This window comes from Helianthus annuus, chromosome 11 (assembly GCF_002127325.2).
Source record: "Helianthus annuus cultivar XRQ/B chromosome 11, HanXRQr2.0-SUNRISE, whole genome shotgun sequence".
NCBI lineage: Eukaryota > Viridiplantae > Streptophyta > Magnoliopsida > Asterales > Asteraceae > Helianthus > Helianthus annuus.
In genome coordinates this window covers 166,581,421-166,595,660 of record NC_035443.2, presented here as the reverse complement: position 1 = coordinate 166,595,660, position 14,240 = coordinate 166,581,421, and the positions used below count along the sequence as shown (strand labels likewise).

The 14,240-nt window shown below is 34.0% G+C and overlaps 1 protein-coding gene and 1 long non-coding RNA gene across 17 annotated transcripts; one reads left to right on the top strand and one right to left on the bottom strand.

The window, feature by feature from the left end:
• The first annotated feature begins 2,033 nt into the window (after positions 1–2,033).
• On the top strand, positions 2,034–14,090 carry LOC110890989. Of its 16 annotated transcripts, none has more exons than XR_002564930.2 (15): positions 2,042–2,202; positions 2,306–2,363; positions 2,554–2,721; positions 3,340–3,424; positions 3,555–3,650; positions 3,745–3,982; positions 4,583–4,687; positions 4,765–4,850; positions 4,980–5,064; positions 5,170–5,363; positions 6,020–6,153; positions 6,873–7,328; positions 7,879–7,953; positions 8,360–8,442; positions 13,841–14,090. XR_002564930.2 is itself a non-coding variant. In XM_035980039.1 (4 exons), exons 1-4 carry the CDS (start codon positions 7,295–7,297, stop codon positions 13,979–13,981), a joined length of 333 nt encoding a protein of 110 aa, XP_035835932.1. In that variant the 5' UTR covers positions 6,160–7,294; the 3' UTR covers positions 13,982–14,090. The 16 variants fall into 16 exon arrangements, 1 of the variants encoding a protein (XP_035835932.1); XR_002564928.2 differs by having other exon boundaries at positions 6,016–6,153; XR_002564931.2 differs by having other exon boundaries at positions 2,043–2,202; positions 3,555–3,639; positions 6,016–6,153.
• Positions 9,324–11,556, bottom strand: LOC110890990. The gene is made up of 4 exons (XR_002564935.2): positions 11,216–11,556; positions 10,398–10,458; positions 10,094–10,217; positions 9,324–9,755 (listed from the first exon to the last, which is right to left on the bottom strand). It is a non-coding gene; the product is annotated as an uncharacterized LOC110890990 (long non-coding RNA).
• Positions 14,091–14,240: the final 150 nt, after the last annotated feature.

Sequence of the window (14,240 nt, the reverse complement as noted above, 5' to 3'; positions counted from 1 at the left end):
ATTAGATTATTTTGTGATTCGAGTATGGCGGTTTTTGGATTACATTAATTGGGCTCTCATCGATGGTTTTAGTGGGCCGATAAATATGATTGTTTATTGGGGTCGGGATATATAATACATTTTTTAGGCCACGAACAACATTGGGCCATCGTGCTTTTAAAAGAATTAAAGTGGGTTGGGTCCAATAAAATTTTCAAGCAGTACAAGACTGGGCTAGCAATTTTATTTTGCCCACCCTGATTATTTCATTTTAGGCCAAAAATTTCAAGTGATTTGCAAAGTGGGGGGCGGGTGTTCGCAAAGTTTATTAAGGTCGAGCTTCAACGTCAAATTCTTACGAGTTCAGAAGCACGCCGAATTACTTTAGGATGATGAAAACACCTGATTTTTAAGAACGCGGGGTAGTCACAATTACTGGTGTAAACGCCAAAATTGGTGACTTGACTATTATGTGCCAAAATGTGAGATTTATTTCCGCAAAGAGAAAAAATGATTTGTTAAAGGTGTTCAGAGATGTTCAAAAGTGTTTTGTTAACGGTATTTGGAAATGTTTGAAAGTGTTTGTTAGTTAAAGTTATTGGTGGATATAAATTGTAAGACTGATATATTTGATTAAAAAGTGCGATCAAGTGACTTGAACATGGTTATTATGTATTTTAATACCTAAAATATTCTAAATGTTATTATTTAACAACATTGGATTACTACATTAATTAATGGGGGAAAGTACCCATGACATTATAGCTTAGTGTCATTTTGGAGTGGGATAACGTTTAGAGATTATTAGGTTTTGGTTTCGATTCGCACAAATGGGTTTTTTTTTTCCAGATTTATTGGATTTTCTCATGAATTGGTGTATAGGCATTATCGCCTAGTGGAGATGAATATGATCGGATGGTTTTGCTGGTAGCACGATGTTACTTGGTAGTCCGACATTGATCCAAATTTAACGTTAAAAAAATTAATTGGGGGAAAGTGTATATGATACTATTAAGCATCTAACCTTACATGTGAATCAAACTATGTAGATTTGATTAAATCTAACTAAAAACGAATTAAATTATTTAGTTACCTATTTTCTCTCCATTAATTTTGCATCCATGATTAAGTCCTCTACTATGAATAATCTACCAGACCTCATTCCCCGATCATTATTCACAATTCAAAATTGATGAATCAAATAGATAAATTGGTTAGCCCATACATAAAACCACGTAAACAAAAGCGGTTTCATCATTTTACAAATCAATCTAAAAGAAAAAAAGTGTAAAATGTCATTTTCGTCCAGAGATTTGATCAGTTTTGCAACTTTCGTTCCTAAAGTGTCATCTTCATCCAAAAAAATTGAAATCTTGCCATTTCATCCATGAGGCCAAAATTGCAAGGGACGGAAATCATAATAAATTGCTAAACTCAGGATGAAAATGCCAATAAACCCCAAACCTAAAGGATTTAAATGCACAACAAAGTCATTTTGGAGGTAACAAACAAAAATGTCTAAACTTTAGGGACGATTTTAGCATTTTACTCAAGTAAAAAAGGATCATTAAGTGTGATTTCTCTTACTCAATATTTTAGTTGTATATTGTTTTATGTTTTTTTTTTTGTTCATATGAAATATTACTTACATAGACCTGCAGAATGAAATAGAAAACGAAAATTATTCATTGCAACTGAAATGCGTGATCAATTATCTTAGGTTATCCAAGGTGGAGGATGACTCTTTGGTCAATTAATTGCGAAAGTGATAGATGATGTACATATGGAAAAGAGAGAACAAAACAAAATTATATCAAGTTTTAGTTGATTTAAATGAAAACGATGTGGTTTTGGTTGGTTTCACATGTAAGCTAAAATGCTTAACAACACCGTATTCACTTTCCTTAATTAACTATATATGTTGTTCTAATAATATTTCATATTTTAGTTATCCACACTGATCTATCTATTATACTAAAATAATACACTTAATGCCACATGTCCTTTTCTTAAACCATTTTTAATTGATGTGGCATCTCTCTTTGAGGAGATAATTGGTACATGGGCGGCAAATTCATTTCCCCTCTTTCACGTGCTTCTCCAGAACCTTTCCTTTTAACAATTCTCCGTAGGAACCCTAATGGACGCCACCATCATCTCTCTCACCCCTCTTCTGAGAAACCCTAATGGACGAATCCATCATCTCTTTCACTATTTCCCCAGGTTTTTATTTATTCATTCTTATTTCAATCTCACTCTCTATTGATTCTTCTCACCCGTTCAAGCATTGCATTTCTCATACTATCATTTTAAACATGTAATTCAGGAATAGAAGAGGGCGGTAGTGCTGTCGCTTAAGCATTGCATCTCTCAAACGATTTGTGGTAGTGCCGTTGATTAAGTGCTATCTTATTTCAAAGTTTAACAGGATACCGTCAACTAAATGCCATATTCTTTCAATGATTAATTGAATTTTTTATGTTCGAACATGATTTGAAGCTGTGCCAAATGGGGCTTCAAATGCGTTTTAGGGTTTTATGGTTATGAACTAAGTGTGTGATCGTGTGGGTGTAGGTTGCAGGGGAAACAGGAACAAAGGCTCTGATAAAGTTGCGGTTCATAACAATAGCTGGTAAAGATGTGGTGTGTATAAGATCATTTCGGTTGACTTAGAAGGCTTATAAGATAGAGTACAAGACAATTGAGAGTGTGTTGAAGACTATAAATCCTCACACTAGAGAGGTTCGTTAATGATCCATTAACACTCTGCTTTCTTCAATAAATTTACTTATTCATAACATTGATTTCGGTATTATACACATTTTATGACTTTTTAATGTATGTATTTAGGTTATTTGGTGGTCTTTTGGTATTTTAAAGTAGTAAAGATTATGTATGAACTATTGGTACATTCGATTTTGTTCCTGTATGTATCTGGATATGCGGAACTAATGATTGATATGTATATAGATTTGTGGGAGTTTTTAAAGTACCTGTGAGTTTATGGGCGATCTATGAAGAAACACATGTAAATATGTGTTTCTTTCTTTTTTTTTGTTATGACAGTGAGCCAAAGACCCCTTATCCATCGCACATCTTATGTGTATTGTGATTTTTACCTTCTTGCGAAAATCGCTGCTCATGTTTTATCATACTAGACCAGCAAGAAAGCTTTGTTTTTGAGGTGTTACACTCTCTGTTTTGTTAGTTTTTTATCCGTTTGTTTCGAGAAATTGTGACTTTAATAGAGAAAGTTGTTCTGTTTTGATTAGGTCGAAGAAAACTAGGTTAGTTTTCCCCCTTTTATTGATATTTTTTTGTAAGAAATATGGCACAATAGAGGAAGCCTCATGTGTGCAGGTTTGATCGACACCAAAGTTTTATCCAACTGATGAATTAAAGAAACCGTTCTTATGATGAACTCATGATACAAATACCTTTAAAGGTAATCTCTTTACAATGATTTTTGTTTTGCGTGAACATATACTTGATACAAATACTTCTTATTATAATTAAGGCACTATATATGCACATCATGATTTGGTAGTTTCTTCTATGATCTTTTTTTGGAGCAGAAATTCGATGCGGTAGCTGGTGATGTAGCCATCTGGTCAAGCCGGCTGGACTATCTGGATTTCACTCAACCGTACACCGAGTTAGGTTTGGAGATGGTTGTACCTGTTAAATCTAAATTATCAAACCAGCCATGGTTGTTCATGAAGCCTTTTACTGTTACTCATTACTTATGATTATACTCATTTACAGGTGACAAGTTACATAGCAATTTGTCAAGAATGGTGGTGGTTGTGTGGCTCTTTGTGGCACTAATCATCACACAGAGCTACACGACTAGCTTCACGATCATGCTCACGGCTCAAAGGGTGGAACCCACAATAACCAACATTGAGGTGCTCAGGAACACGAATGCAACAGTAGGGTACTGATGAGTTTTTATAAAAGCAAGTATTTTTTTTAACCAGGCTCGAACGCGTGGTTTAAATAGGTCAGTTCTAACCTGGTACATTTTTATTAGCGGTCACTAACACTTTTGATTTATTCCATCATTTTTTTGTCTGTGTGCCGCATAACTCTAAAGTTTTTATTACATGGGTCGAACATGTAAGCTTTATAGAATAGGTCTATCGATTCGCTTTATTAAATGGATCAAGTGGGCCAGTTTTATTAAACGGGTTGAACGATCAGTTATTCTTAAACGTCGAATGAGTCAGTTCTATTAAACGGGTCAAAAGGGAAAGTTTTCCTACACGGGAACTGGATCAGTTTCAATAACCTGAGATTCTTTGATTTTTTTTTCTGATAGGTAAAATATGTAAAAAATTAGATAAAATATTGCTTAAAAAATGGGTCGAATGATTTTTCGGCTTTAAAAAATGGGTCGAATTCTTTTTCGCTTAATAAGAAACGGGTCGAATGCTTTATCGCTAAAAAAGAAGCGGGTCGAATGCTTTATCGCTCAAAAAGAAGCGGGTCGAATACCTTTTCACTTAAAAAGAAGCGAGTCGAAATATATCATAAATAGGTTGTATTTATATAAACTATTATTGTTAATTTTTAAAGAAACGACCGTCATTCTTTGTTTTAGCTCGAAAGGGTGTGGAACTCGCTAAATTGGAATGAAAAACTAAGCCTCGTTACCTCGGTTCTTCGTGGCATAACATCTGCTGACCGGTCAAAGATAAGCTTTAAGGTGTCGTACCTAATCTTTTAAGCGGTTTTCTAATTCTTTTACAATGATTATGATGATGCTGTTGTTCCTTTGAATAGGTTGGACCATTTGAACATATACCATTCAATGGTCCTTATGATTCAATGGTCCTTATGATGAACTCATGATACAAATACCTTTAAAGGTAATTTGTTTACACTGATTTTTGTTTTGCGTGAACATATACTTGATACAAATACTTCTTATTATAATTAAGGCACTATATATGCACATCATTATTTGGTAGTTTTTTCTATGATCTTTTTTTTAGCAGAAATTCGATGCAGTAGCTGGTGATGTAGCCATCAGGTCAAGCCAGCTGGACTATCTGGATTTCACTCAACCGTACACCGAGTCAGGTTTGGAGATGGTTATACCTGTTAAATCCAAATTATCAAACCAGCCATGGTTGTTCATGAAGCGTTTTACTGTTACTCATTACTTACGATTATACTCATTTACAGGTGACAAGTTACATAGCAATTTGTCAAGAATGGTGGTGGTTGTGTGGCTCTTTGTGGCACTAATCATCACACAGAGCTACACGGCTAGCTTCACGAGCATGCTCACGGCTCAAAGGTTGGAACCCACAATAACCAACATTGAGGTGCTCAGGAACACGAATGCAACAGTAGGGTACTGATGAGTTTTTATAAAAGTAAGTATTTTTTAACAAGGCTCGAACGCGTGGTTTAAATAGGTCAGTTCTAAGCTGGTACATTTTTATCAGTGGTCGTTAACACTTTTGATTTATTCCATCATTTTTGTGTCTGTGTGCCGCATAACTCTAAAGTTTTTATTACATGGGTCGAACAGGTAAGCTTTATAGAATAGGTTGATCGATTCGCTTTATTAAATGGATCAAGTGGGCCAGTTTTATTAAACGGGTTGAACGATCAGTTATTCTTAAACGTCAAATGAGTCAGTTCTATTAAACGGGTCAAAAGGGAAAGTTTTCCTACACAGGCCAACTGGATCAGTTTCAATAACCTGAGATTCTTTGGGTTTTTTTTCTGATAGGTAAAATATGTAAAAAATAGATAATATATTGCTTAAAAAATGGGTAGAATGATTTTTCGGCTTTAAAAAATGGATTGAATTCTTTTTCGCTTAATAAGAAACGGGTCGAATGCTTTATCGCTAAAAAGAAGCGGGTCGAATGCTTCATCGCTCAAAAAGAAGCGGGTCGAATGCCTTTTCACTTAAAAAGAAGCGGGTCGAAATATATCATAAATAGGTTGTATATATTTATATAAACTATTATTATTAATTTTAATTTTTAAAGAAACGACCGTCATTCTTTGTTTTAGCTAGAAAGGGCGTGGAACTCGCTAAATTGGAATGTAACTACACTCATTCGTATTTAGGCGATGACTCTTATCTAAGCTAAGTTGACAGAAGAGAAACATTTTGCCATTCAACAATGTAAAAAGCGCCATCAATAACTGGTAGATATTTCTTAACTAATTGGTGTGTTTATAATGTAGGAACTTCATTTTGCAAGTCTGTGTCTAATTGGAACTATTTTTGTGTTATGTGCTTCGGGTTTGAATTGGTCTAGCTGGGAAATCCCTCCCAATTCCCCACCCCCCCCTCTTTTTTGAAATGGGTAGAAGGGAATAAATATAGGATACAATTTTCGGATATTCTTTGGGGAAGATGGTAAAACTTTAATCAATAAAACAACAACTTTTGCAGCACAAGTTATTGCTTTTTTTTTTTATATATAGATTCTTACTTTTATTTTGTTCATTGTGGTAGCCAAACCACCTAAATGCAAATAATTATGTGTTCTACATATAAGTTTAGGTTAGTGTGGTTGTGTTCTTTTATATCTTTGGTTTTATTGTGGTTCCCGCCGAGTGCAAAGCTTTTATTTTTTGGCATAAATAAGTAGGGCAATCAATGGGTTTTGGTCGATAGATGGAAGCGGTTTGGTTTTTTGGGTTGGTTGTCTCTATTAGATCCCGGTGGTTATTTTTATTTCAGCGCTGGTTTATGGCATGCTCTTTATATGCTGAAAGGCCCAGACAAAAGCCCCACTTAGACCCTTGGTTTTTATTGTTTATCATTCGCTGGTCTTTTTTTTTTTTGTTGTCTGCCTCACCGTTTAAAGTCCCAACACATGTGGATTGATGTTTGTAATTGGCGCCGGTTTTTGTATCAGCTTGGCCAGTTGGGGTTATTTGGAGACCAAGAGGTTGGGGAGTTATCTGTTTGGGCCCATGATGGTTTTATTATTTGTGCCTTAGTTATTGAAGCCGTGAAGATGTCCACTGTGGAGATTCAAGTTAAATTTGGTTGAAGGCCCATGTGTACTTGGGTTGCTTCATGTTATTGTTATATTTGATGATTTCGCTATTTTAGTGTATTGGTTGTATTAGCGTGTGAGCAGAGAAGGATACTATTCCTACTATAATTTTCATTGTAGTAGGTATTGTATGGTTTCATTTTAATAGGGTCCCTAAAGCATGTTTTGTGTGTGCCAGTGTTAGGTAGCTTAGGGATATGGCCCTTTAAACATGTAACATTCCTTTTAATTATAAAAGTTTGTTGGATGGGTCCCATCCCAAAAACACGTAGCTGCTCATGATCTCCATTGATGAAACTACCAATAAACTTTGTAAGTTGTAACGATTACATGTTAAAAGCAATTCATTATTTATTTTTGCATCTAGATATGGCATGGTAAAACTTTGGTAGGGGCTAATAATTGATATTCACTTATTACCAAATTATTATTTGGTTGCATTCATTGAGATACAAATCTTACATTGATGCATGTCATGCTTTAAAACATCAACAACGTCTACAAAATGTGTTCTTCACTAAATCTTTAGGGAAATCAATAAGTGTATAACTTTTTGTTCATAACCCGTGATTAAGTTTATGAAAACTTAACTCTTCTATAGCCAAGACATTTAATATGTCAATATGGCATACTTTTTTGTATGATTTTAATTATGTATTAATCATAAGTAGTTTTTAATTCAGTTTTATAATTTCAATTAAGTATGCTTTAAACATTGCAATACGAATAGGGGAGGCTGAACGGATTAAACGTTGCAAAGGTCGAGTTTTTGCATTGCAATATGAATAAGGGAGGTTGAATCTGTAAACCTAAATGTCAATGTTGATGTATTTGTTAAGCTTTTTATATGTTCATATTTTAGGGTTTTCTAAGTCAACGATATTGGGAGCGATGACTACATGTAGAGAACTTATGCTGATGACAAGATGGGTTATGGGTATGTTTCTTAAACAATCTTATTCCTGTTCATGCTTCTGATGGCTAATTATACTTTATTTTGTATGTATTAGTTGATTATATTTTAAGGTGGATAAATAACAATTCATCAGGGTTTTAGTGGTCATTTTAATTGCGTAGATACGTTTGCATCTTCTTACTACCGTAATGAAATGTTGTGATTTAGGAATGATATTACTTGAAATTCTGAGGTGGATAAATAACAATTCATCAGGGTTTTAGTAGTCATTTTAGTTGCGTAGGTACGTTTGCATCTTCTTACTTCCGTAATGAAATGTTGTAATTTAGGTATGATATTGCTTGAAATGATATTGTATATTTTTATTTATTCATTTTAGTTTTTGTTTGAAATGGTTTAGCCTTAAAGAGTTGAATTGTGTGTACAGGGCCTCCATCTTATGTGAGAAGCAGGTTTTTCCTATTCATGGACCACATACCTTTGTTCAACAAAATTAACTACTTTTACAAGGTAATATTTACCCTTCGGTTCTCTCTATTGTTGTATTGGAATTTAGATCATCTAATTACTTTGGGTTTCGCTTTCATGATATCAGGTTAATTGCATTTCCGATAGTTGAACACAATCATCACCTGATACACGAACACACTACACACACTACTAGAAAATTACTGTTATTCCCACGTCAATTTCCGTGGGAAATTCGTGGGTAACTGCGTTTACCCACGGCTTTCCCACAAAAATGGGCTGTGGGAATTTTGCTCGTGGGTAATTTTTTTTCTGACGCATTTCCTACAAATTCTCCTACGCATTTCCCACACAAATGTTTCGTTAGAATTCTCCTACACATTTCTAACGGAATTAATTTTCTCAACTTTCCCACACATTCATACGGAATATTTATTTTTTTTAAATTTGTGTATAAATCAATTATAATTATTTTTATTATATAATTTTTATATATTTTATTTTTCTTACACAGTTCCTACGAAATTATTTTTTTCTTCCTACACAAATCCAATGGAATATATTCTTTTCCCCTACGTATTTCCTACGAAATAATTTTTTCTTCCTACACAAATCCAACGGAATGTATTCTTTTTCCCTACGCATTTCCTACGAAATTAGTTTTTTTTCCTACATAATTCCAACGGAATGTATTCTTTTTCCTACGCAATTCCTACGAAATCTATTTTTTTATTCTTTTTTCCTATGCATTTCATACTAAATCAACTTTTCTTCCTACACAATTCCAACAGAATGTGACAAACCTATTTAATTTTTTTCCTACACATTTCCTACGAATACATTTAAAAAAATATAAAAAAATAGAAAATACCTATTTTTTTCAGCTGAAAAAGCATAATGGTAAATATGATTTAGAACATAAATTCAACAAAAACAAATAGCATAAATTCGGAGCATGTTAAATTACAAAATCACCATTGTTAAACATAAAGATCCGGAACAAACAACATAAATTTTGAACCAGCTTAAATCACCAAACCACCATTGTTACACGTGAATATATGCATGACGCCTCTTCTCTGGCATTATCTGAACCAGATGCGATGTCTGCCTGAAAACCTGATTCCCCTGTGGCGAAAGTATGCAACTGAACCAAAAAGCGGTCAATTTCCGGGCCTCTAGAGACCCTCATCCAGTCAATTCCCCTGTCACAATGGTCCTTGTAACCGCCAATTAGGGCTGATGGCGGCGTAGGAGGGAACTGCACTAAGCTTCACAACTGTTTCCTCTCCATGGGCAAATTACTTTGTGTCCTTCATCAAGCTGATTGCCGAATTCTTCTCCTACATTACCACCTGTTAACAACATACGAAGATACAGATATGAAATCATTCTTGTATTCATTATCTGAAATAAAGACACATAATTTAATAAACTAGTGTTTTGACCCGCCATGCGTTGCGACGGGTCGAAACTTAAAGAGTTAAAGTAACTCGAATTTGTAAATGATATTTTACAAAGTTTTTATAAAGCTAAGGGGTGCAAGTGACAACGCTGAATGTTGAGGGTAGAAAATTAAAAAAAAAACAGAAAAAAGACAAAAGAAAGAAAAGAAAAAAAAGCTTGACAAGACCTTCACTACAGTGCCAAACATTTTCTCAAATGTTATATATATAATTGTAGCAAATTTGACCTTTTGTAGGAGTCGTTGAATCCGGTGCGACATACTTGAGGGTGGCACAGCAAGACTCGCATTCGATTTTATCGACATCCACGTTTACCCGACCTCTTCTTGCACAGGCAAGCAAACTAGCAGCCTGCATGAGAGATAAAAGATACAAAAGGTTACATTAATGCACGTTGAAAGCTTTGGCATGTTAATACCGCATTAAAAAAATAGATAAATAACGAACAAACGTAACGTAACGAGTAATATCCCACTAAAAAAGTAGAGTCTAGAGAGAGTGAGATAGGGCAAACTTAACATCAAACCTCACCTTCTTCAACTTATGTCGTCTCTTTTCAATCTCAGGAGCCAGGTCCTCTCTGAATCTGAATCTGCAAGTTAAAACATGATATGTCACTAATCGACAAATAATTTCAGTTTTGACCTAAGTATCTATAAAAATTAAAAATTATCTATTGATATCATGGGTGCTGGGTAGATATGTTTAAATCACCAAAAACAATAAACCTATGGGTTCACGGATCTTTGAACAGTGGTAAATCCTGATTTTTTTTTTCTTATGGGTTCATTTTTTCCTGGTGGTCATGTTTCTCGCAACCAAAAATCAGAATTTTCAGATCGGTCGGGTCGGGAGCATAACAAAATACAATCCCATAATGAAAATATAGAATCATTAGAAATCATAGAAGAAAATTGCAATGTCATTGTATATATAAAAAATTACAAATATCTAAAGTTTCTCCCTACCAGTTTTCACCTTTTGACCCGAATAAGTTGCTATTCAAGTTTTAACACAACTAAATCACAAATTCAAGTATGAGATTAAAGTATTCAAGACAACTGCATAAGTCTAAAGCATTCAAGCATCAAATATGAAATATGAGATTAACAAGACAAAAAAAAAAAAAAAAACAAAGTTATCTCAATGTCCCAATATCCATAATTATAATTCAAGTTTTAACAGGTACCAACTATTTCTCAAATTAGGAAAAAAATAACAGTTAACAATTTAGGGCAAAATTAGAACAAAAGTATAATAAGAAGAGTTTATGACAAAAGCAAAATCATAACAAGGTGCAATCCTTAGATAACAATTTCCAAATTAAGAACATAGCATAAATAACTTACATATAATGGAGAGCTGTTGTATTTCAATCGAGAGGGAACCACTGAAGCCTGCCGGTCGCCGGAGGCTATTGTGTTTCAGCCGAGAGGGGTAAAGTAGCGTTTGATTTTTTTGGCCTTTTGGGTGACGATTGACGGATGAAGACTTCGAACCATCACAAAAGACCTCAACAGAAAAACCCTAACTCCATTATCTTCCCCCGTATCGAACCTCTATTATAAAACACCAAGAACGCCCTCTCGTTTTAGCCTATTTAGATCCACTATGAAAGGAGATTTTGAGAGAGAAAATGAGTGGGTATTGAGTAGATAAAAGGTATGGAATTTGGATTAGTGAGATTTGGGGGGCGGGAAACACTCGAGGGTTTCTTTTTGATGAAAATTTCAAACTAGCCTAATTAGTTGTGAGAAAATATAAGTTGTTTGTTAATTCTTACTTTATGAATAAATATTAATACTTAGCTATAAATGTTATGAATAAATATTAACTAGATTTTTTACGTCACACGTTGCGGCGAAATCGAGTAAATAATAATGTAAAACAAACATGATTTGAAAATAAAGAATGTTGTTTAGCATGGCCGGCCTTGGGGTGGGCGGGGAGGACCACCGGTCAGGGCCTGATATTTCGAGAGACATGTTTTTTTATGAAAAAACCCTATATGTATATGTAAAATATTTTTTTAATCGGGTACATCCATAAACACCAACATAGGCCCCCTTACAAAACTCTTCTTATGGTTTAGATTATTTAATTAACCCCTTTGGCATTAGGTTTAGACCTTTAGTGAGCTAAATACCCAATTTCGTTAAGGCCTAATGGCACATTTTTTCGAGCTCGAACAGGGTTCACGAATTCTCAGGGCTGACCCTGATGTGTGGGAAGCCTATTCATCATCACTTAACAATATATATAATACGTAACTATTAGACTATAGTATATTTTTTTCTAAACAACAACGCAACGCAATCTCAAAACACGGTTACTTATATATATATTATATTATATTATTATCTATATATCTATCACGCTAAACGCAACACAACCCGACACTTAATATCTCACTAAAATACTTAGAGTACTCGCACTAACTAACGCTGGAAATGGTTTAGGAAGTCTAGAAACCCGCCTAAATCTAAATGCAAGTTTTGTTGCGTTATGTTTTGTTGTTTGAGAAACTACTGAATTCCGTTATGACTTTTGTGGAATATTTGTTTGATAGTATGGGATATTGAATCTTTTAAATATTATCAATAAATTAGTCATTATGGATTCTCTCGAGCAACCTATTCGCATCATGCCACATCCCGATGATTCCGCCATCGGTTGGGGTGTGACAGACGGATTACATCACGTTGTATTGAGTGCTATTATATCGTCACGAAGAATTACAAGTCATATATGCCCTAATAGACAGTGTTGGGCCTTGAGATATCTTAATGGCCCGTTAAGGCCTTTATTATGTAACATTCGATGTTGAAGGGTTATTTCACGTTGTATTGAGTGATATTATAACATAATGAACAATTACAAGTCATATGTGCCCTAATAGACCGTGTTAAGTCTTGATATATCTTAATGGCTCGTTAAGGCATTTATTATGTGACATTTGATGTTGAAGGATTACATCACCTTGTATTGGGTGCTATTATATTGTAACGAATTATTACAAGTCATATATGCCCCAATAGACCGTGTTAGGCCTTGATATATCTTAATGGCCCATTAAGGCCTTTATTATGTAACATTTGATGTTAAAGGGTTATATCACGTTGTATTGAGTGTTATTATGTCGTAACAACCAATCATAAATGTATTTCGTAGGAATTGCGTCAGTATTTTCCTACACATTTCCTACGGATATTAATTAAAAATAATTACGTAGGAAATCTGTCGGTATTTTCCTACATATTTCCTACGGATATTAATAAAAAACCATTCCGTAGGAAATATGTCGCAATTTCTGGCTCATTTCCTACGGATTTTAATAAATTAGTTTTAAAATAACATATAAAATGTATTACAAATATTTTTTATCCATTCCGTAAGTAATTTGTCGGAATTTCCGACACTCTTCCTACGGATAGTAATAAATAAAATAAAAAATAACATATATTTTATAAATAATAAAACTTTATATTTTAATATCATTAATTTTATTTATTGTGAATTTTTTTTTGATAAAATGGAATCCTACGCATTTCCTACTAATCGTTAAAATGAAAACGAAATCCGTCTGAATTCTGTGGGAAATTTCTGACACTTTTCTTACGCATACCAATTCCTACACATTTCCGACAAATGGTTAAAATGAAAACGAATTCCGTAGAAAATATGTGGGAAATTTCTGACACTTTTCCTACGCATAACAATTTGTGGCTTTTTTGTGGCTTTTTCTGTCACAAAACTAAGATTCTTTCTTGTTCGTAGGATTTTCGTGGGAAAAGTGTCGGAATTTTCGTTTGTGGGAAATGCGTAGGAAATTTTGGTAGGAATAATAGTAGTTTTCTAGTAGTGACACTCTAAGTTTATAGTTGTTGGTTTTTTTTTTCTTTTGCAAAATTGAGATGAATTGAAAATCAAAGGTATTGAGATCCATTTAATATGCTACATTTCATATTTTTCAGCGTTTTTATGTTCGAAGCCAAGCCGACTTAACAAGGGTGAAAACACGAGATGGGATCAAACTACTAATACTTGACAACGACGGAAAACCTACAGATAAAACAACTAATATGGTTTATAAAGAGATTTTCAACGAATTGTGATCGTTGCATATTCATGTATTTCAATTTATCATCGTAATCTAATATATTCGGTTGTCTTTTACCGTGTATAAAATCATAATATTTAATGTCAGCGGTATTAATGAAGAAATTTTCTTTTACCAACCCGCGAAGCTCGCGGGTTCTTAAACTAGTTCAAAATATTAGAAAACAAGAAGGCCAAGTCGTAATACATCTACTGAAAATTGAGATAATGGCAACACCTTCGAAAAAAAATTACTATTAGTTTGTGAGGTTACAC

Excerpts from the sequence above, each read along its gene's own strand:
- LOC110890989 (XM_035980039.1), top strand. The coding sequence starts at position 7,295 with ATGATCTCCATTGATGAAACTACCAATAAACTTT. Across the intron at positions 7,329-7,878 it reads TGAAACTACCAATAAACTTT|GGTTTTCTAAGTCAACGATA; the intron begins GTAAGTTGTAAC and ends TTCATATTTTAG. Across the intron at positions 7,954-8,359 it reads GATGACAAGATGGGTTATGG|GGCCTCCATCTTATGTGAGA; the intron begins GTATGTTTCTTA and ends TTGTGTGTACAG.